This window comes from Strongylocentrotus purpuratus, unplaced genomic scaffold (assembly GCF_000002235.5).
Source record: "Strongylocentrotus purpuratus isolate Spur 01 unplaced genomic scaffold, Spur_5.0 spur5_scaffold_15, whole genome shotgun sequence".
Lineage (NCBI taxonomy): Eukaryota > Metazoa > Echinodermata > Echinoidea > Camarodonta > Strongylocentrotidae > Strongylocentrotus > Strongylocentrotus purpuratus.
The window spans coordinates 24242001-24266921 of record NW_022145600.1 but is presented as its reverse complement, the minus strand read 5'-3'; the positions used below and the strand labels follow the sequence as shown (position 1 = coordinate 24266921).

The 24921-nt window shown below is 35.4% G+C and overlaps 1 protein-coding gene across 3 annotated transcripts in view; it reads left to right on the top strand.

Moving 5' to 3' along the window:
- LOC582142 (ankyrin repeat domain-containing protein 55) overlaps positions 1–24921 on the top strand; it is a 53241-nt gene that overhangs the window by 10521 nt on the left and 17799 nt on the right. For 2 of the 3 annotated variants that reach the window (XM_011684039.2, XM_030985874.1), the window contains exons 2-5: positions 2496–2633; positions 10648–10781; positions 12398–12507; positions 19359–19548. In XM_011684039.2, the coding sequence (XP_011682341.2) occupies positions 2496–2633; positions 10648–10781; positions 12398–12507; positions 19359–19548 (572 nt within the window). The remainder of the gene's footprint in view (positions 1–2495; positions 2634–10647; positions 10782–12397; positions 12508–19358; positions 19549–24921) is intronic. The other variant, XM_782109.5, reaches the window with a different exon arrangement.

The following is a 24921-nucleotide window of genomic DNA, read 5'->3' as shown; positions in this document are numbered from 1 at the left end:
TAACAGGCCTATATTTAACGTGTAGGTAGGTATAAAATGTATATATTTTTCTTCTTTAACTGAACTCACAGTTAAACTTATATCACTTACTATCTTCACATGAAGGAAACATGTAAACAGAAAAATTGATAGGAGTAAATGATGGTAAATATGTATCATATTATTTTTCATTAGGTAACTGCAAAAACAGTTACGATTTACAGCCTGGATATGCCCATCAAGTTCAACCTCGAGCTTGCAATTCAATATTTGAGTGTGCATATGGTGGACTGGTAAATTGATCCATTCCCAAGGCAAACTCGGAGGTATATGTATATGCCTCTGATACTGGCAGGCAAATGACAGGACATCTCATCGAGACATTGGTTGGTCCTTGTGCATATATACATGCAATTACAAGTCTATTTTTATGAAGGTTGTCACGGCATTGAGTCACAGCCAGGCTTAAAAATGGTATGAAATTTGAGTAGTGAACAAACTGATAGGTTTCGAAGAGATTTATTAAAAAACATGTGGTGCACTGTAACTTCTATTTTATTGATTGGTATTGTAGAGTTATCCCTGCTTCTCTTTCCTTCCTTCTACTTTTCCCTTCATCTTGGTTTTTGCCATTGCTCTTCATTAAGAAAAAAAAAAGAAAAAAAGAAAAAAAATCATCAAATATATAGCTTTCAATAGTGGTTGGAAAGTACATGTAGGTCTGATTAGATCAGGTACGGAAGTAGATCCGATTATTTTGCAAAATGCACTTTTCCTGAATACTGCACTTTTTGCAGAAGCACCTTTTAAACTACCGGTACCTTTTATGTTTAGAACATGTATGAGATGATTATCTGATCAAGATCTAAACAAAAAAAAATTGACACAAAATTGTTAAACAAGGCAAATTCATTTAAAACTTCTTAGATTATTAATGATTACTGGTAGATAATTTTGTTACATACTCGACTAATGTTATTACAGTATAACCAAAGTTGTTGTGAATGAAGTCATATCTGATATGTTTTATGCAATGCTTGCACATTTTTCAATTTTTTTCAATTTCAATTTATTTGCTCATAAAAATCCAGAAAACACATGCAAACATTCATAAATCAACATGATACAAAGGTTAAAATTCACAAGAAAAATTAATAACAAAGTATACATTTGGATTAAGTATGAGAGGTACAGCAAGAAAGGAACAAGCCTTGTGATTAGCTGACCCTGTAACATAATACATTAAGGACGCTACAAAAAATAACAAATCACTTACAACAACATAAAGGGGGGGGGGGGTATGCCTATACATGTACATGTATTGTCTTTTGAAAATAACATTTGTTGGATGGCAATTAATTGAGGTATCGTCATGATAACACTTTTCTTTAAACTTGATTTATACATTTTTTTAAAAACAGGTTTTAATTTTCTAATGGGTGGAAATCTAAAAAAACAACCACTTATTCAAAAATACAGTTACCGGTATCTTCTTTCAAAACAGTAATTGTGTCTGAAACGTTCTTTTCTGCTTGAATAATAAATGAAATATACTCTGAATCCTGAGAGCTTGTAGCTAGGATACTATTGTTTCCTGCACTTTCTTTTGATAAAGAAATACCATATAACTTGTGGCCTTTAGTACATGTAAGTGTATATGTAGACAGCTCACGCAAGCATACAAAGCAGTAATACTCAATGAGTAATATTGCAATTTACTAGTGTGTATGTGGAAGCAACCTTGCTTGATTAAAGGCCTTTTGTTATTTACTAGGTATTATCTTAAGCAAAATTGTATTATTTAAATTGTGACGTGTTGCAAGAGAAAATGCATAAATATGTCCATCTTACTATTTAAACATTTATATGGTTTTCTGATCACATTCCTGGTCACATGCTATACAAAACAGTTGCATACACTTTCAAATGGCATTCATTGGATTCTTGACCCCATCTTCTTCTTCTTCTTCTTAATCATCATCATCATCATCATCATCATCATCATCATCATCATCATCATCATCATCATCATCATCATCATCATCATCATCATCATCATCATCATCATCATCATCATCATCATTTATTACAGTCAACATTTTCCCTCTTATGAGGGGTTACTGACTGTGGGGCCATGATGACACTCTCTCCCCCCACTTCATCTTGTCTCAAGCATTCTCTCTTCATTTAATAGACCAACCTTACTGCTTTCTTTCTTCATCATATATTCCCATGAAATCTTCAGTCTTCCTGAAAACTCAAACCTTATTGAATTATTGTTAAAAAACATAGCCTATCCAAATTTCGAATAAATGAAGCAATCAAAGTGTCAAGAAAGGCTCAACAAATCTGTATTCTCTGTGCCTACATGTTTATTGACATTGATTGTTTATTTTTGATTTTTTGTCTTGGTTAAGAGAGGGGGGGGGGGGGGGGCGGGACCTGTCAGCATCAAGTTTGGCTAATATCAATAATCTTGATTTTTCTATCAATTTATCTATTTTTTTCCCTTGTAGATTGTGATGATGAAGACAATCGAGAACCTGAAGACAACATTGTGTTGGCTCACCAGGCCGCTGCGTCGGGCAACATTCCTCTCCTCATGGAGGCTTTTAATCAGGACCCAAGTGTGTTAGAGAGCTGTGATGAGAAAGGTAAGTTGCCATCTTTTTATTGTGGAAATACAGTGTATCAGCAGATTACAAGGTGATATATAAAGATGTTCTGTCAGATGTCTTCATGCAGAATCAAACAAGAGGTTTGTAGGGCTGAGTCTAGTAAAGTTGATATCATGATGATATTATGCTGTAGAGTGTTGCCATGGTATTCTATTCTCTATGCACTTAAGAATGTATAGAAAAGTTAAATGTAGGAAAATAGGAGCTGTTATTTGCATAACTGTAGCATTCTGCAAAAACGTATCTCAGATTATGTGAGAGTTGCCAGGGTATGCACAGAGTCAGATACACAAGGCTAGAGTGAGTTTCGATCATAGATAATGATAATGATAATATTGGGTATTTTATCTAGCTCTCGTATCCGCCATCAAGGGGCTGCAATATTAATAAAGGCTAAATTAAATATTTGATATCATCAAAACATCAACAACGTCAAAACAATGGTTGAAGGAGATTATTGCAGAATATTGAGAGAGCTCTGTTACAGACGTACATGTAAAGAACAAAAAAATCACTCGTCTTGTCCTTGAAAGCAATGGTGAAAATAGATTTTACTACCCAATATCCAAGTGTACCGAGCTGTAGAAAATATAAATGTCACGTCTCTTGTTCTCGGCAAAAAGCAACTTTAGAGGATATTTTATTCCAAGGATCCAAGCAGGAAGTTGTGGCCATGAAGGTAAATGTCATGGATTTGTTCTCACGGAATTGAAAGAAAAGAGCCGTTGCAGGAAAATTGCAGCAACTTCAGGTTGGAACTCATGTGTGAGAATATTTATACTTGTTCACATTAAGAATAGATAAGACGAAAATGAAAAGAACAGTAAAAAATAAAATTGAAGAAAAAGATTGACTTATAAAATAGGACTATCATTTTTAAACCTGGAAACTTGCAATAATTGTGCTTATTTCATGAAAGATTTTATATTTTGGGTATAAGGGAATGCTCCTCTTGAGCACAATTCAACTTAAAATGTACTTTAAATTTAAAATGCAGATAATGAATAGTAACAACAAGTAACCTATAAGGCTCTTTACAAAGAAAAGGTACTCCCCAAAACATATTATGAATTTAACCAAATTAATTGCTCTATTAAAGACATACATGTAAAGACATACAGCCATTTTACATCTTGTGTATTTTGTAAATGTTCTTTGAGAACACAAAAATCAAAAATCCACTATAGATTTTTTTTTAAAGATGAAGATTTGAAACCATTTTTCAACATTTCCTGAAAAAAATAGTCCACTTGCATTGACTATTTAACTGTCTGAATTTCCTCAACAGCATACAATAAAAAATTGTCAGTTTGAGCCAGGAGGGCGTTAGCTCATATACTTTTACAGAATTAACATCCTTCTGCCTCTCAACAGAAGAAATGAGCTTTAAGCCTTTAAGCCTTCTGAGCGGGTTTCCTAATTGAACAATGAACGCTGAATCATACGTTCTTGAATGCTAATGAAGCAGATGTTTACTACATTAGTACATGAATTATCATTTAGAAAACGAGTATGCCATCTTTGACGAGCATGAAGCTATTGTCAGGGGAATTCCAAGAGAAATTATGGAGTTTGATAGGAAAAGGTTTGATGCACTTTGAAATTGTACTTTCTCCTGGAGTCTAGCTCGTTGTGCTCTGTGGTGGCCATGTTTTCATGTTCTTCTACCTGAAATGAGTACCATGTTTGGTTTTAGGTAGAAATGTACTTTTCAGTAAACTGCCTGAATGCTCTTCTGAAAGGTTTATTACATAAACATGATCACAAAGGCAGTTTTGCAGTAATCAACTTAATAGGGCAATTTTGACATCTTATTGAATTACCTGTATAAATTGTATTAGGATTTCAATGTGTAATATGTCTGTCAAACTTTTCAGTATGGAATAGAATTGTTTGGATATTGAAAATTGCCTTAAGTTTTGTTTTAAAGCCTTTGTTATTGTGTTTATGGGGGAAATGAGAACTATTTGTTCATAAGGAAGTTTCAGAATGGTGAAATTATAGTAAATCACACAAACTTGCTGAATATAACATTTAACACAGGTGGTGAGATATGTACATGTATACACAAACATTTGGTTAATATCTCATAGCTAAGGCAATGCAAATAAACCATTTCTAGTTATATAACAGTGCAAGTATTTGGAGAGTAGTTGTTGTCATCCTTTTGATGTTGATGTTCTAATTCACATTCAAAGAAAAAGATGAAAAAAATGTATTTTTTAACGTTTGCCATTACTAGACACATTCCCCTACCAACTATCTAGGTGCGTATAATTGAAAATGAGAAAAAAATGATGCTTCTTACATGTATGTATTGTACCTTCCAGTGAGGAAATTTAATTTAAATAATTTTGTAAGCATGCTTACAAGACACATCTGTATTTCTTTGAGTGGGAGGATGATGGTTTCTAATACTGCTAACAAGCACTCTTTCCCTGTGAGAACTTAATTAGAATAGAAAGTGGGTTTGATAATGGATGCTAATTAGATATATTGTGGGAAGATGACAGAGTCTCATACTGTGGGTTGAAATGCTGCTGTGATAATGAACAGAATGGACAGAAGCTGACAAAGAGGCATATTGCGTGTACCGTTAAAGGGGAAGTCCACCCTGATATTAAGTTGGTTTAAATAGGAGCAGAAACATGAGAGAAACATGTCTGTGAAAGTTTTAGCAAAAACCGATTAAGAGTTAGAAGGTAATTAATTGTTGTACTGTAGGTGCAATCAAACACAAATTGGCAGCTCTGTGACATATCTTGCGTGCTCTACTCCCATTGGCCCTGCAGTAAATAATTATTTTTTTTTACTGCAAATAGCTTTTTATACAACCCCTGTATGAAATAAATTTATTACGTCATCTATAAGAAAATTGAAGTTTATGCAATTTTCTGTACAGAGCATATTGCAGAGGAGCTTGTAAGATACGTCACGGAGTTGCCAATTTGTGTCTCAGTGATGACAACTTCATAATTCATAACTTTCCTATTTTTAATCGGATATTGCACAAACCTTCACTAATTTGTTTCTCTCCATTTCTGCTTTTGTTGAAATCAACTTCATTTCAGGGTGGACTTTCCCTTTAATAGATGGGGCTTCATGCGTTTGTAGGCCCAAGGTCTAATATGAATAATTGTCGCTGTGGGTTGATTAAACGTCAGAATGATGTTCATTTGATTGAATGTACTTGTATAAGGAGAACGTCAGCCCTTAATTTATGCACATTTTTCTTTGAATGGCAGAAAATTAGGAAGCTTACATTTATGAGGTCAATGTAAAATTATATATTTTTTCTTCTAATAACAAGAAAAATGGTGACAATTAATAATCTGACTACAAGAAATTGGAAGCTTGGTCATTAGTTAGCGATGTCAGTTGTTCACCCATCATCATTTGATTATAATGTTACATATGGCTTAAGATGTACCATTTTGTTTCCAAGAAATTGTTTTTCTCAAATTTGCCCAGGTTATAATTGATGTACATGTACAAATGCATTCAAGCTCCTTTATTGGACATAGCCTACATGTACATGTTTTAATGAAAGTGCGAATGATTTGGTAATTTTATTTTGATCTGTATCTTTAGGGCATATACAGTGTACGTACATTCAGAAACATGTAATTAAAATCATGAGAAGTTGGCCAGGTAAGGGAGAGAAAGAAAGAGAGAGAGAGAGAGAGAGAGATGTGTTTAAAACCTCTTTCGTGGTTAAACCCCAGTCTGAGAAGTGAGTTTGGGTTACAAGTTAATTTATTAGCATAAACCACGCAAGCCACTTAATACTGTATTTGTTTTCGTTGAACAACTGTCACGAACTAAAGCAGTTGTTGCAGTAATCCATCCCCAGACAATTCTATAGATCTACAGTAGATATGAATGTGGTCACTTTTTCGAAAAGCTGACATGAACATGTCATGTTGTGGCTGGCAGAAGGTCGCTCTGTGCTGTTCTGCTAAATGCAGACATGCACTATTGCATGAAGCAGAATTAGGTCGTTGGTAAATGCATGTAACTTGGAAAATATGTGCTTATTTGATTAAAAAGCTACTAAAATGTTGTATAAAACCCATTTTCACCTTCTTTTTTTTTTATTAGTCGATGAATCTCTGTCATGTTTAAACAGTAAACAGTATGCATGTTTTAACTTTCAGATCTTATGGCATATTACACAATGATTAAAGTTTATTTCCAAAATCGGATTACAGTTCGGTCATAGACATACCCGACTTGTAGTATTTGTTGGGCATTAGACAAGATTTCTTTATATTTCATCATTACAGTGACATAATTTGCTATTGTGGTTTACCTTAAAGTTTATATTATAAATAAGTGAGTATATACATGTAATTCCTGTGTTACATAAGCTTAATTAGACAACTTATAACTCTAAACAAGTACCACACATTATTCAACTCCACGAACAGAGACTCTTAGTTCTGATATGACTGTCAGGATGCTTAAATTTCATAGAGCTTAGTTTAGATGCCTGTAATAATGTTGGATGAAGGGGCGTCTGTTCTTTGATAAACTCAGATCTTTTCTCAAGATTTAATATCCTCGGAGGATATTAAATTCTCTCTTTATTTGTTATGACAACCTGCAAAGTCCTTCTAAGCTCCAACACTGCGATATTTAATAACATTAAAGGTTACAGGCTACTATAGTATTAGTTGATAGATGCCTACTGTCTCATCTAAGTTGCGGCATTGCTTGCGCAATCGTGTTTGTTACATCTACATCTATTTAGATTTAGAGCATGTTTCTTGGTTATCAAAAATAATTGCTCTGTTATGTCTTGAATAATAATTTTGTGGGCCCATACACTACTTCAGCCATAGAACTACTCTTAATTCATTTGAAAGTATTTCCTTTACAAAATATTATCCTTCATTGACAGGAGTTATGGTTATTTGGAAGCGGCTGAGTCAATTGTCAAATTTTTGGTGAATGTAATTTGCTTGCTTTTCATCCCTATAGAATTCATATTGTCATTGAATGAGGAGGACAAGCCTGGGAATAATAACAATTGCATAGCGATGAGACAATTGCCTCAATCCCATTGACTACAAAAACAATATGACTAACACAATTGAAGCACATTAATGAAATCGAAAATCTGAATGATCTGTCTGATTGAGAAATTGTATTCCCTGGGTACATGTATTTTCAACCTCCTGTGTGTTAATTGTGTCACTGTCAGGCTTGTTCTGGCAATGTCGAGACTTTCAACCACCTAGTCTTATATCCAGGCAGATGTGGTCATTACCTCTCAAATTACAATGAAAATAAGTCAATTGAGTCTTGAGAATAAGAATTTGTCTTACCAACTTATCCGGTACAAAATGCTAGGAGAGACTTGTAATAAGAGCTAGGTCTTAGACTATAATCTTTATTAAAATCATTTTTATTGAAAGGGAAAAAGTCCCACCCATCTTGGAAACCAGACTAGCAGCAGATATGAATTCTTTAGGATCAATGGGGATCAGCAAATTTGATTTTACAATTTGTGCAACGTACCTCAGTCAGCCTTGAACAAGATTATGCTTTTAATCTATTAGACACACCTGTGAGTGTGTGACATGTTTTTCAGTATGCTCAGTTATACTGCCTTTATACATTGTAGTTGGACTGCCGAATCAAACGGTACATTGTTTTGATATAGAACAACTTTATGCGCAATCCTTAAAATAAAGTATTCATGAATGATTTTGTCTTAAATAGATTAAACAGTTGTGTGCTCAAAATTATTGTCAGATGGCTGCATTTTTTCACACAGAATTTTTTGACACAGAATTTTTAAGGTTGATTGTCCCTTTAATATAAACCACCTTAGCCTCCTGAGTTTGTCATTGTACATTGTTTATACATGCTGGAGTATGAGGCAATTATTCTGATGCTAGCATCACATGCACACTAATGACGATCCAATTTTCATAATTGCATCCATTATATATGACTGACCTTTAGCTCTTGTGTAGCTCAACGGTTGATTGCAATATCAGTCTTGTCGCCATGGGCTTTTTTATTGTTTCGCAGAATATTACTTTTGATAATTTTTGCTCTTTGTTTACCTGTAGTAACTGGATGATTCAGGCAGCTCATGTGAAACTCAATGTCCCATCAAAGTATGTTTATTAAATAAACAGCTTTCATATGATTTGCATAAAGTTTATACAGTGCACCTCATATTTGAGGCTTTGGTTTAGGAATTTATAATGAAGGTAAAAACATTGTAATGATAAAAGAGTATATATAGTGGTAATGTTCATGTAATGATATAAGTGTGTAAATTGTTAATGATCCAAAATATTTTGTTTGGATATATATGAGCTGTAATTATAAAGCATTGTTCTACAGTGATTGAAGTTATGTGCACATATCATACATAATCACTTTTCAGAATACTAGTCGTTTTCTAAATTATTCTATTGATTTGTACCAGATTTCTTTTTCATTTTGAGTGAGCTGTTTTGGAGCTTTTGAGAGCTACATGTAAGTTGCTCGGTGCTCCTGTGTATTTATTTCGCTGGTTCTTTGATTTTATAGAAGAGGGTGAGGCTACACTGTTGAAGCAATCTTAAAGTAGTCACCCGAACAATCAAAAGCATTTTGAATTGATGCAAAATTCATATCATTGTGAAGGGGAAGCCTTACTGATCAAATATAACAACTCCCCCTTAGGTGGTCCTCCGTAGAGCTTCAAGATGACGTTGCGTCACATGCAAGACAAAGCTAGCCACAAAGCATTTTGCGCCTTTCCATTATATCTATATGATTTTTCTGCAAATTATTGGTGCTTTTCAAGAGAATATATATCTTTCCGCAATATATAATTTGTCCATAATTATAAGTTGTCATGAATTTTCTTCGGGTGACTATACTTTAAGTGTTCACTCTATCTTTGTCAACTTTCCAACTCATCCAACACTCTGAAGGTTTACTTGTCAAAGGTAAAGACTAGTATTGGAAGCACCCCAATTTCAAAAAATGAAATGGAAGCTCTCATTACCAATCATGTGAAAGAATATGTTTTGACTAATACATAATGATAACAATTTTGCCGGGAAACCGCCTACTAATTGATATATTTGGTAAATTAGTTTATCCATTGGTGTGTGCGAGATAAACGCACGTGTCGCGCACGTAGTCCCATATTCATCTTTCTGTGTACAGTGCTTGTAACTTTACAAAGACTGGGCCAAATTTCTTATTATTTTGATGATTCCAGAACCTTGCAGTGCACACCAATACTGCTAGATGATCAACCTTTTCTGATCGATTCCACAACGTTTCTTTCACAATGCAATCGCATGACCATAACTGGTCTTTATCTTTAAGGGATTTGACACATCTGACCAACTGAAATAACATCATTTAGTGATACTACTTGAAGACCTTCATTAAATCCCCAGACGTTCTTCATTCTGGAATTCTATCCACAACAAAATCCTTAAGTGGGAAAAACTTCACGTTCTACAAACCTACAAGGAGGTGGTCAATTGGTACACCTTAGGCATTTTCCAGTTTCACAAGGGGTGCCTCAAGGTTGTTTTCTAGCACCACTTGTCTTTCTCCTCAACCTCATTGACAAACTAGATTGTACCTCTTGAGTTACTCTCTTGATTTTCAGCATTCATTCAATGTAACAATTCATGATCTCAGTATGCAAAGGTTAAAGACCAACAACAGCACCAACAAATGAAGAAAAAAACAACAACAAAAAATTAACAAACAAATAAGCAAACAAAAACCATAATGAAATCACCAGTTTAGATGATAAAATGAACTATTGATAAACATAATTAAAAATTGTGTTGCTGTAAGAAAGTATTACATAATATAAAATGATTTTTACGGTTATGGTAAACATGAATTTTGATGATGAATTTCATGATAATAAAGAAGCCCTTGAGTCATTCCAGGTTGTTTATCACGCAGTAAAAGCATTTTACCTTCATCTTTTTACATTTTCTGTTGATGTCAGCAGGTATGACTCCATTGTCCCATTCTGTTCTGAGCAAGAAGCTGGACATGTTCAAGTTTTTACTGAAGATGGGAGCAAATATCAACACCCAAGACGCTCTGGGGAGAACTCCACTCTGTTTGGCTGCTTACGAGGTAAACCTAAATCATTTAATTTTTAGCACCTCTGGCCCAAATGGGCCCGATGAGCTTATGCTGTGCCATGGCGTCCGTTTTTCATTGTCCATCCTCAATTTTAAAATGCCTCCTCTTTATCATCTTTGCTTTATATGATAGGGCTATTTTTTAAATTTTTGTTGTTGTTATGTTTCATCTTGTAGAGCTAAATGAGATACGTAGGGAGTTCATGCAACCTAGCTGAACAATGTTTTTGTAAAATCAGGAATATGGGGATACAGCTGTATATTCTCTATAGGGAAGCTGGAAGAAACCTTGTCTCATCGTCTTCCCCAGTATCATATCTACGCATGGGATAACCTGGGCAGTGTGGCAGGAAGGTGGTCCTGTACTGCCTAACATTGTATTGGCGTTAGAGAGAATTAACGCATCTTCTGTGGGCATCGCATGGCTATAAGCTCTATGGAAATGAGATTATAATCTAGAAGTCAGTAGGTTAAACCTGACCTCATTCGATAATCAGATATACCACTTCTAACTGAAATAAAATCATAGGTTTTCTCTGAAATTATACCAGGTTTCAGAAATACTCAGGAATAAAATCACTTAAATCAAGACAAGAAGGATAGGTGATGTGTGCATAGTCATGTGCGAGTAGCAAAAATAGACCTTGACTTTATTTTTTGGAGTCGATCAGGGATTATTTTTTAAAACCCCTTTTTCATCTTTGAAAATTGATAGCCATTTGTGTTCATCTTTTATTCCTTTCCACTTAAGATAGACCATGCACTAAAAGAAAAACAATTACCAATCAATTTCTTATATGAGGAGGAGGAGGAGTTATTTTTAATTCATTTGTGTTGCGATATCACTAGCTTGTGACCTTTCATACGGTCAGGTTCATGATGTGTGCCGTTATCATGGAAGTGAGGGAAATTGAAAGAGCTACCCAGAAATGGGATTCGTGTGGGAGAAGAGGGGGGGGGGGGATATCAATTAATTATTTCTGCTTTTAGCTTTCATGTTGATAAGCAGAGGTTTTTTCCCTTCGAATAAATCAGTAGATAAGAGATTATCTTGTCCCGAAATTCAGATTTCTCTTATTGGCCTTCAGAGATGATACATACTTCAAGTGCATCTGATTCTGATTCTGTGCAGGTGTAGTTTTTATTTTTTGAAGCTGAATCTGTACATGAATATTGAGCGCTTACAAAATTGTAAAATTGATAAATATAACATTAATATAATTCAATGAATATAAATTTAGTGTAGTGGTAAAGTAGTGTTCTTATTTTAGAGATTTAGAAATCAAGATTGTAATGTATATTTATGTATCTCAATATATGATCTCATCTCTAACAGCCAGTAAAACAAGATAAGCAATCAACAGTAAACCTTTGTTCACAAATAGAACAGTATAAAGTGAAAATGTCAAGTTAGATTTAGAAATATTATATGCATGCATTTGCAACAAGGCACCTGACGTACAAATTACAATACCTGTATTTCACATATTTTGCTACAGTGGGTTTTTGAGGCTCTGTATGTTAATTTTCAACTAGGATTAAGTGACTTTAAATGCTTGAATAATTTATAGGTGTATTTTCTTCCACCGTCTATTGTGTGTATTACAGGGCTGGTATGAAGGTGTTGTATGCCTGCTACGTCACGGAGCTAAGCAAACGATAGTGGACAAGAGTGGCAGACTACCTCTCCATGCAGCAACATGTGACAAGGAATCCAGGTAATAGATATTAACATGAATAATTTTGTTTACTCAGGGAAGGATCGTCAGGATCAGTGCTGTTGTTCATGCAGCCCTGCAATTAATTATTACCTAGTAATAATTGCCAGGTACCCGTCTACACCTGGGAGGGGAGCAGCAAAATTAGATTAATATGTTGCTAAAGGACTTCAGTACTGCTCTGGAAGTGAGTCACTACCTGGTCGGATTATTCACTTAATCGCACTGTGGGCTGATAACAGTTGCTGGAGTTAAATTGTGTAAGTAATTTACTAAAGCTCTATGAAAGCATATAGGGACATGATATCTTAATGTGATATTTAATGCATATTAACATCATCGCAATGATATTAATTATTACCTATACAAGGTAATTTAACCATGCACTTAAAATGCATATTGCCCGGTCCACAAAGTGGCGGTTCCAAGCCGGCAATATTCCCTGATATTATCACTCTGCTGGGTTTCACCTTTTACTTCATGTACAAAAATTGCAGTCAATATTGAGCCCAATACGTGTATTTTCCCCATTTAATATCCTGAACCTTCCAAGCAGCTGAATCACCTAAAAGTTTGAGCACACTATCATGTGGCGCTTTTAGCAGGGTAAAGTAACCGTACAGTAGCCTTTCCTGATTCACAAAGGGATAGGTATTAATTATAATATAGACTGGCTTATGTTTCAGAAGATACAAGGATTTAAGCTGAAATCATATTGACCTCGTCAAGGGCAATTTTTCCTGCTAACTCCCTCAAGACCAAACAGTCTATAAACTCAATATTATATAAATGTCATTCAGACACAAAGATGAAAATCACTTGAAAAAAATTATTGATATGCTGCATTGAGGTAATATGAAATCATCATAGTGCACTTCATATTTCTGTTTCTGTAAAACACAGATAGTGAGTAACACATAGGGTCCATTGTTATCTGCAGCTATGTTTCTAACCCCCTAAATCATTGCTATCTTTTTCTCTTTCTCTCACTTTTTGCCATTCATTTTCATACATTTATTTTGTTGCTGCTATTCATTGAGGTATCTGAAAGTCTCACATGTAAACAGGGCTTAAACTTTGCTTTCATCATTCAATATGGATGTCCATGTACATGTATGGCTCGGACAGAGTATTCATTGATTTTTTAATCTGGGTCATATTGAGTAGAGCAGAGATTGAGTAATCACTGAGAATCGATCGATGCAATCAAATGTCCGCAGTTCCACCTAATTCCAGCAAATTGCTTGAGAGGTCAATCCAAAATTCCAGGGTCACATTTGTAGTCTCCCAGATAGAACAATGATAATAAGGATAGTGTTTTTTTTTTTAGAGTAGTTGTGTTTTGTTCATATGGTCACTCCTGGTGCTCCATTATTATATAGGTGCCCTATTTCCAGAATTCCAGATTTTTCTTCAAAATTAAAGTGGTTCTGGAAAAACAGAGAATAATTTCTGTCTTTCAGAAGGTCTCTTTTTCTCTGATCCTGTAAGGCAGTTAGTTAAACATGTATCTATGTATGAGTAAATGAATTTATAGTTCTTTAAAAGGCATATTTACATGCATTGAAACTGTTTTTGTATATTCTGGAAGCACAAAATCCTTGTGGCTTTAGGTGGTGCTGACCTCTGAACCCCAACCAGGGGCCCTCCATCGGGGCCCCTTTGCCCCCTACCCCTACCCCCTCCCTCCAGCCAAGCTTTGCATAAAGTTCAGGAAATGTGTGTGACTTTCACTGGCATCTCTGATTATTGCTCCAGTTTCACTCTGGCTTTATCATGGATGCCATTACAATTTAAGGGATGATATCTGGCCAGGCATGTCAAAGAAAGATAAACTCTGAGTCAACTAATTCTCCCTAAAAAACAACTGGTAGATAAATCCAGTCATTTTTCTGTGGGCATTTTTTTACAGGGATTCCAATTTTCAGGCAATTGCCTGAATTCAGGCCCTGGCAAGATATTTTCAGACCATGGATTAGGCTTTTTTGTATACAAAATAACTCTTTCTAGGTGATTTTCAGCCCTCTGAAGGTAGGGAACCACACAATTGCATACAAGAAACGAAAAGGCAGCTTTCTCTATTTTTATCAAGCAGTTTTCAGATTTATGCACGATCCATTCTCAGCGCCGAAGAGGATACATATCAATCAGATCATTTCCTTGGCTGGTTTGTTCAGACCAGTGCACAGATTTCAAGCCATGCATTTTTGTTTGTTCATTCCTTAATGTTTGTCTTGTGTTGAGAGCTTTGTATGCACCTGCGCAAGAAATCTATATGACACGCTCCTCTGTTCCACGACATTTATTACTCCCATATGCATTCTGGTATCAGCGCACTATATATAGAGCCTCTTTTATGTATGGATTTCTTTTTTTCCAGTAACTACCGTTATTTTCCCAGTGGGCAAACAAAAAGCAGGATCTAAGAGCAATTAGCTCAGGATGCTAGAAATGTAGTGTACAAAAAAATAAGTAGTTGTGGAATTGAAAGGAGAACAAATGTTTAGCTGCTGATTCGGAAATCCAATTTTGCTGTAGAGATTCTGGAAAAATATCTTCTCAACTACTACTACCACTACCACCACCACTACTACTACTACTACTACTACTACTACTGCTGCTGCTGCTGCTGCTGCTGCTGCTGCTACTACTACTACTACTACTACTACTACTACTACTACTACTACTACTACTACAACTAATACTACTACTACTACTACTACTACTACTACTACTACTACTACTACTACGACTACTACTACTACTACTACTACTACTACTACTACTACTACTACGACTACTACTACTACTACGACTACTACTACTACTACGACTACGACTACTACTACGACTACTACTACTACTACTACTACTACTACTACTACTACTACTACTAGTACTACTACGACTACTACTACTACTACTACTACGACTACTACTACTACTACTACTACTACTACTACTAATACTACTTCTAGTACTTCTAGTACTACTGCTTCTTCTGCTACCTGTTCTGCTGCTGCTACAAATCATTATTATCATTAAGAATATTAACAATGATAAACATAGAAACAATATAAAGGAATTATGATTTTTTTTGTTGGATTTTTCTGTTTTTAGAAGGATGATCCATACATATGTCTACACAGTCTTATACAGACAAATGCATGAATATGTCGTCAGTTTGAAGCCACCAGAGCATTAACTGTTATACCGGTACTCGATTTCAAACTTCAATGCCATTCTGGCTCAAAACAGTCAATATAGATAAATAGCCAGTAATATGTAGAAGCATGTCAGGTATTTTCCACACATTTTCATCTCGTTGGCAGAGGAAATTTGTCTCTGTAGGGAGAAAACATTCCTTGCATGAAACTAGGTAAGCTGATTTTAAGAGGTTTACTGTGTTTTGATCGGTCATAATGATCTCTCTTTTTTCACACACAAAATAAAATAAGAAATGCCTCTAAAAATATGAAAGTGAATTTAGCATGTTTTAAATTATGTGCTCACTGATCTGCATTAAATGCTAAAAATAGAAAATGGCATATTTGTAGATGCATGATTGTTCAGATGTATTAAATTCATATTTCATACATGATTTAAATTTGACAATATACTGTCAGTTTTGAGCCAGAAGGGTGTTTACTCATATATACTTAATTCACCTCTGAACAGACAATGTTCAGACACTGCAAACCATATAGTTTGACACACCATTTAACAAAACTTGAATGATACCAAAATACTGTATCAATAATATGGGATTTTATTGACATACACGTATATATCGATCATGCTAAAGATTCAGTATGATGCTAGATATATTGCTTGCAGCTCTCAGTTTGACTAAAATATAGATATGAAACGAAGACAGTGACGTGCACTGTTTTAACATATATGTAAAGCTAAACTCTTCTTGTGCTATCACGCAAAATGCATCATTAGTGTAAAGGATGTGAAGATGACAAAGGAAGAAATGTTGAATAAGTTTCTACAACAAATGAAATCTTCATTTAGTATATGAATGTTTACATGTACATTAAAATTGCATTTTATCTGTCTGCATTTGCAAATCAACAGTCTCAAAGAAAAAAACAGGTGAAGTGAATACACTTATGTGCTACTGATTGCATTCACTTGACAATTTTCAAGTCTTTTCATGTCTTTTCAAGCAATTCGAATTAGATTTATGCTCAATTCAAACACTGCCGTATCCTAGTGACAACGTTGAGATACAAAGAGAAAGAAAAGACACTAAAATATTGATGTGAGATAAGAGGGCTGCTAGAACCCAGCATGAAGCTTGATATATTGCTTGGAGCTCTCAGTTTGACTAGAATATAGATATGAAAGGAGACAGTGACGTGCAAAAAAGACTTGAAGATAGGGAAGGGGTTTCAAAAGAATGCTGTTTTTCTAACAACAGTAATATGTAGAAAAAGTCACGAAAGATGAGGTCATGTAGGCATATGAGTGTAGATCACGATGTTTTATGAAAAATGTTGAAATATTTTTCACAGGAAAACAAAGGATAACAAGAGAGAAAGAGTTTGATGTAAGAAGAGGAGGGGTACATTATGTATGTTTGTAAGAATGTGTATTTTTGCGTAAAATGCATTAATTCCTATATGAATTCCACTTTGCATACATTGGTTGCTGCTATGTTGGGCGAGCCTCTGGCAAGCTTTTTAGATGTCAAGATAAACTTTTCTTAAGAAAACAAATATTCATGAAATGAGAAGGCAGGTCTTTTGCAATCCAGATTCTTTATAAAATGAATCGATATAGAGCTCACATCTATGACTTCTATACATTTGACCTCCTTTGTGATATTTCAGTGATGTAATTCATGAATTTGAACTGATGTTTGATTTGTAAAGCATCTCCGAGAGTGTGGTAGCTTAATGAATTATAAACGGTGTATTACCTTGGAAACAAAAAGGAAATGTTATTCTCATAAATGTCACTCAACTTAAAAAGACTTATAGAAAGACCCTTGGAACCTGGGGAAAAGTCGGTTTCTTAATAACCAGAACTGGAAAATACAATAATAAATCTGGATGAATGGAGTGCTTAATAAGAAATAGCATCTCTAAATAAAATCCTGGGGAAGAAGTTGTCCTACTTCTCCTGTATTTAATGAATTCGTTCATAGTTTGATGAAGAAAAAAGAAAAAGGCAATAGAAAGAAAAAAAGGATAGAGATTGGGGAAATAAAGGAAGGGTGATAGAGACAGGTGAACAAACTTTTATATTTGAAATGTAGAATTATGAAATGCTATAACAGGAAGCATTATGTCCACCTGCCCCTCAGGGAATTAATTCTAATTTGTGAAAATTTCACTCAGCTGGAGCTCATTTTGTTGAAATCTCAAGCCACCAATTTGCTGTCAGAGAGAATCCTACTTATGACTCTTTATTTTGGCAATTTGCCCAAATAACCAATTTAAGTTTTAAATGTGTATTCACTCTTCCTTTGTAATACATTGCCACAATTTTTTCGCAATATTCGTGTTGTCTTTTGTTGATGTATACCGGTATTCACTTGTTCTTACTGCCTTTTCCACTGTGCCTTGATCACATTCCTAATGTAGAGTTGAAGCTTTACAAATGGGTGGAATGATTTTACCTGACAAAACGTTTCGTACAGTGCATTGTGAGATGAATGATGAATATATGAACAGTCAAAGCTGCATTTAAAGACTGCTCTTAGGAAACAAAACAGAAGTCTTTATAGACAGGAGGTCTTTATGTACAGGTTCAACACGTTCCTGTGTTATGTTTGAATTACCAACTTAATCAGGGAAACAGAAAATATGGTCTCTATATTTATTATTAATGCACGTAGTTGCTAAATTTCACTGTAATTGAAATTGCATAAAAAGAGCAAAGGCCTATTAAACAGCTTGGATAAGTTTTTGGGTATTTACTTCTAAGGACCACCTTTCTTTATTCCTTGATCGGTCTTTATGTAAAGGTGTAACTGTACTATCTTTATTTGCAGTCATGAGAAATTATCATGCTGACTCTTGTCTGTGACATGCATTTGTTTTATTTCGATTAGATATTGGCAATGCTCTTCTTTTCAATATTACTTCACACAATCTTGACAAACTTCAACATGCTCAGAATGCAGCTGCCAGGGTTTTATCAGGGACTTATATATGATCACATTTCTCCTGTTTTCAAAAACTGCACTGGTTGCCAATCCACAAGCACATAGAATTTAAAATCCTTTTCCTCACATGGAAGGCTGTAAATGGATTGGCACCAAGCTATTTACAAAACCTTGTTATGCCTTATACACCAGCTCGTAGTCTAAGATCATCACACCAGCATCTTCTTAAGATCCCCAAGACACGAGTAGCCTGTGGTGAAAGGGCCTTTTCAGCTGCAGCACCTTATCTTTGGAATAATTTACCATTTAATTTGAGAATCATAACTTCCTTAGAGACCTTTAAATCCAAGCTGAAATCTCTTTTTTAAAAACACAGTACCTGTACTTGGCACAATGACAGCCATGCAAACTCTCTTATTCTTTCTATTTTTCTTGTGCGCCTCGAAAAAGAATTGTCTAGATAGACAGAGTGATAGCTCAGTCGGTAGAGCAGTGGTCTCGTAATCCGGTGAAACCAAGTCGATGCGCTAGTGCCCTTTGGTAAGGCATTAATCCTCATTACCAGGTCCCTCGGAGAGGACCTAAAGCCGTCGGCCGTCCAGTTGTTTACTAAAAAGTATTTATGCTTTCTTAGCAGTCAGGTAAAATAACCACCACCACAACAACAAACATAACATATAAATGCCTATTATTATTATTATTATTATCTTCTGATTCCTCTTGCATCCAGAACCCTGTCGGCTCTCCTGCAGTCACTGAGCATCAACGACATCGACAAACCAGACAATGAGGGCATGACTGCACTCCATTGGGCGGCCTTTCATAACCGACCGGAGCACATCCAGCTTCTCATGCTACGAGGGGGTGACATCTATCAGACAGACATCGATGAGAAGACACCGCTCCATTGGGCAAGTCAGGTATGTCATTTTGCAGTTGTGACAGTTGCTCTGTTATCAATTTCTAATGCTGCCCAATATTCTTACTGCAATATTGGTTCTGGTTCTAGTTCTGTTTCTGATTCTGGTAGGCTATTGTATAAACTCCTCAGCTGAGATGTAACATGCAGGCGCAGTCGACTGAGCAGAGTACTTAATTTCTAAAGTGGGCTCTAGCAATTAATTCGCCCATGTTGAGCTTTTGTAAGTTATCTTTAAAGCTAGCTCCAAAGGTGGGGACATTTCTAGCATAGGTCGGGAGAAAATTCCATTCGGGGAGTGTCCTAGGATATAGGGAGTGTTTATAAAAGTCCTTTACAGCAGATAACTTCTTGAATGATACTGAAGAGCGTATTCTTGTAGACGGCATATGATAACTAATCCTGACCTTGACCTAAAAGCGCAATCAACCCTCACCCAACCCCTAACCCTATATCTCTCACAAAACACAACCCAGACAATGTCTCTGTCGTGCTTTTCTACACTAGCCGCATTTATAAATTCAACCCTGGACCTAACTTGATACCCTAAACATAACTTAAACCCATTCCCTACCAACCCTATACTTTATATGAAATCAAGCCACAAGCAACCCATCTGCTATCTGCAAAAAGATTATATTGTCAATGGCAGTAAAGGCATTCTTGCATATCACCATGTCATTGCATATTGCATGTTGAAAAAAAAGGCTTTGTCTCTTTATTCCATTGGCTCTAAGGTCTTTTTCATATATTTTACTTTGCCGATAGAAAAGCCAGTTAAGTAGTTTCTCTGTCATCATTTGCACTGAAAATAGCTTTAATCAACTCATAAAATGCAATATTTCAAAGATAATTCTCAGTAAGACTCTTATCTGTTATCATTTGTAATGGAAATAGCTTGAGTCAATTCATAAAATGCAATATTTCAAAGATTATTCTCAGTCAGACTCAAAATGGTTCTTGTATAGAGCTTATATCTGTCAGCCTTGACACTTCTTGCTCTTATTACCATGTCTTTAGCGTGGCTGCCATTGCGCTGCTCTAGCATTTTAAGGAATTAATTCCTGCCAGGTACCCATTTACATCACCTGGGTTGAGTGTAGCAAATGTATATCACTGTCTTGTTAAAGGACATTATTGCCGCGGCGGGACTTGAACTGCGGGCCTTGTGATCCACAGTCCGGTGTCGTATTCACTCGACCAGGGGGGCATTTCACAAAGCATTTTTTCAATAACAAATGACAAAAATCAGTGACAAATCTGCTGATAACCAATCAGAAGCTAGGATTTCAATAGCTTATAACAAAAACTGTCAATTGTCACTGATGAAAAGTTTTGTGAAACGCCCCTGAGGACACTTCTACTATATCTAAGGAAGATGTGAAACTCTTCCCTTTTCCCTCCTCTCCTCTTTCTCTCTGTCTATCTTCGTCTATCTCTGACGCTCTTCTCTATTTCTTTTTAATTTTATCCAATTTGAGTATTGATATTAATAAATGATTTGGCTGACATGCCTTATTTAGGTTTGAATCAGTCCCACATGTCATTATCCATGTACATTGTATTTTATCTCCATTTATTTAGGGTATTGTGGTTTTATAATGGGTTCAATTAAATCCTCATCAACAAAACTATTCTAGATTGCCTACATTCTAGAACCCATTTCTTAATCTAATTTTAAACATAGTCAGAGACAACTTAATCAACCTTTCAGAATTCAGTTTCTTTCCACGTGCAGTGCTGCTCTGTTTCTCTCTTACCCTACATTTATAAGTATAGTTCAGTTCAGGATAAGACTGCTCTCAGTCAGTGCTGCAGCCCAATTGTTCACTTTTTATGATCTCAAAACTCTTTCAGGCGAGACTAGTATATTGAAAAAAATTCTTTAACAAGGCTGTGTAAAATTTCATCAGCAGTATATACATGGCACAATGAGAAGATAAACTTCTATTAGCCAGGACTTGAAAATTGATTTTTGCACATGAATAGCCTGCATGCTGCTACAGTTTATTCACTTTTCACCTATAGAATCAAAATTCCAGGTCTATTTATGGAATTTATTGCTATGTCGGTTTTTTGTTGAGTAACTAGTGCTCGATCTGTTCAATTTGAAAGCATGTGTATCCTCCTCACTTCAGGTTTTAAGATTCAAGATTCAAATTTGATTGTCCACGTTAAAAAAACCCAGAAATTTGGCCTCCACTGGCAAAATTAAGATAACAATAAATAACATAAGAATACATGAATGTGCACAGAAGGAAAACATCAATTAGATTTACAAACAAATTTGAATACAAATGTATGTTAAAAGTAAAGACCTACTCTAAACTTTAAGAGGAGGTAGCAGAGTAAGATGATAGACTGAAAAGGAATGAACTAAGAAGAGCAAGAAAGAACAAGAATGGAGGTGGGGGCAGACATAAAATGGTTCTTGTATAGAACTTACATGTATATCTGTCAGCCTTGACACTTCTTGCTCTTATTACCATGTCTTTAGCGTGGCTGCCATTGCGCTGCTCTAGCATTTTAAGGAATTAATTCCTGCCAGGTACCCATTTACATCACCTGGGTTGAGTGTAGCAAATGTATATCACTGTCTTGTTAAAGGACATTATTGCCGCGGCGGGACTTGAACTGCGGGCCTTGTGATCCACAGTCCGGTGTCGTATTCACTCGACCAGGGGGCATTTCACAAAGCATTTTTTCAATAACAAATGACAAAAATCAGTGACAAATCTGCTGATAACCAATCAGAAGCTAGGATTTCAATAGCTTATAACAAAAACTGTCAATTGTCACTGATGAAAAGTTTTGTGAAACGCCCCTGAGGACACTTCTACTATATCTAAGGAAGATGTGAAACTCTTCCCTTTTCCCTCCTCTCCTCTTTCTCTCTGTCTATCTTCGTCTATCTCTGACGCTCTTCTCTATTTCTTTTTAATTTTATCCAATTTGAGTATTGATATTAATAAATGATTTGGCTGACATGCCTTATTTAGGTTTGAATCAGTCCCACATGTCATTATCCATGTACATTGTATTTTATCTCCATTTATTTATAGTCAGTAGGGTATTGTGGTTTTATAATGGGTTCAATTAAATCCTCATCAACAAAACTATTCTAGATTGCCTACATTCTAGAACCCATTTCTTAATCTAATTTTAAACATAGTCAGAGACAACTTAATCAACCTTTCAGAATTCAGTTTCTTTCCACGTGCAGTGCTGCTCTGTTTCTCTCTTACCCTACATTTATAAGTATAGTTCAGTTCAGGATAAGACTGCTCTCAGTCAGTGCTGCAGCCCAATTGTTCACTTTTTATGATCTCAAAACTCTTTCAGGCGAGACTAGTATATTGAAAAAAATTCTTTAACAAGGCTGTGTAAAATTTCATCAGCAGTATATACATGGCACAATGAGAAGATAAACTTCTATTAGCCAGGACTTGAAAATTGATTTTTGCACATGAATAGCCTGCATGCTGCTACAGTTTATTCACTTTTCACCTATAGAATCAAAATTCCAGGTCTATTTATGGAATTTATTGCTATGTCGGTTTTTTGTTGAGTAACTAGTGCTCGATCTGTTCAATTTGAAAGCATGTGTATCCTCCTCACTTCAGGTTTTAAGATTCAAGATTCAAATTTGATTGTCCACGTTAAAAAAACCCAGAAATTTGGCCTCCACTGGCAAAATTAAGATAACAATAAATAACATAAGAATACATGAATGTGCACAGAAGGAAAACATCAATTAGATTTACAAACAAATTTGAATACAAATGTATGTTAAAAGTAAAGACCTACTCTAAACTTTAAGAGGAGGTAGCAGAGTAAGATGATAGACTGAAAAGGAATGAACTAAGAAGAGCAAGAAAGAACAAGAATGGAGGTGGGGGCAGACATAAAATGGTTCTTGTATAGAACTTACATGTATATCTGTCAGCCTTGACACTTCTTGCTCTTATTACCATGTCTTTAGCGTGGCTGCCATTGCGCTGCTCTAGCATTTTAAGGAATTAATTCCTGCCAGGTACCCATTTACATCACCTGGGTTGAGTGTAGCAAATGTATATCACTGTCTTGTTAAAGGACATTATTGCCGCGGCGGGACTTGAACTGCGGGCCTTGTGATCCACAGTCCGGTGTCGTATTCACTCGACCAGGGGGGCATTTCACAAAGCATTTTTTCAATAACAAATGACAAAAATCAGTGACAAATCTGCTGATAACCAATCAGAAGCTAGGATTTCAATAGCTTATAACAAAAACTGTCAATTGTCACTGATGAAAAGTTTTGTGAAACGCCCCTGAGGACACTTCTACTATATCTAAGGAAGATGTGAAACTCTTCCCTTTTCCCTCCTCTCCTCTTTCTCTCTGTCTATCTTCGTCTATCTCTGACGCTCTTCTCTATTTCTTTTTAATTTTATCCAATTTGAGTATTGATATTAATAAATGATTTGGCTGACATGCCTTATTTAGGTTTGAATCAGTCCCACATGTCATTATCCATGTACATTGTATTTTATCTCCATTTATTTATAGTCAGTAGGGTATTGTGGTTTTATAATGGGTTCAATTAAATCCTCATCAACAAAACTATTCTAGATTGCCTACATTCTAGAACCCATTTCTTAATCTAATTTTAAACATAGTCAGAGACAACTTAATCAACCTTTCAGAATTCAGTTTCTTTCCACGTGCAGTGCTGCTCTGTTTCTCTCTTACCCTACATTTATAAGTATAGTTCAGTTCAGGATAAGACTGCTCTCAGTCAGTGCTGCAGCCCAATTGTTCACTTTTTATGATCTCAAAACTCTTTCAGGCGAGACTAGTATATTGAAAAAAATTCTTTAACAAGGCTGTGTAAAATTTCATCAGCAGTATATACATGGCACAATGAGAAGATAAACTTCTATTAGCCAGGACTTGAAAATTGATTTTTGCACATGAATAGCCTGCATGCTGCTACAGTTTATTCACTTTTCACCTATAGAATCAAAATTCCAGGTCTATTTATGGAATTTATTGCTATGTCGGTTTTTTGTTGAGTAACTAGTGCTCGATCTGTTCAATTTGAAAGCATGTGTATCCTCCTCACTTCAGGTTTTAAGATTCAAGATTCAAATTTGATTGTCCACGTTAAAAAAACCCAGAAATTTGGCCTCCACTGGCAAAATTAAGATAACAATAAATAACATAAGAATACATGAATGTGCACAGAAGGAAAACATCAATTAGATTTACAAACAAATTTGAATACAAATGTATGTTAAAAGTAAAGACCTACTCTAAACTTTAAGAGGAGGTAGCAGAGTAAGATGATAGACTGAAAAGGAATGAACTAAGAAGAGCAAGAAAGAACAAGAAT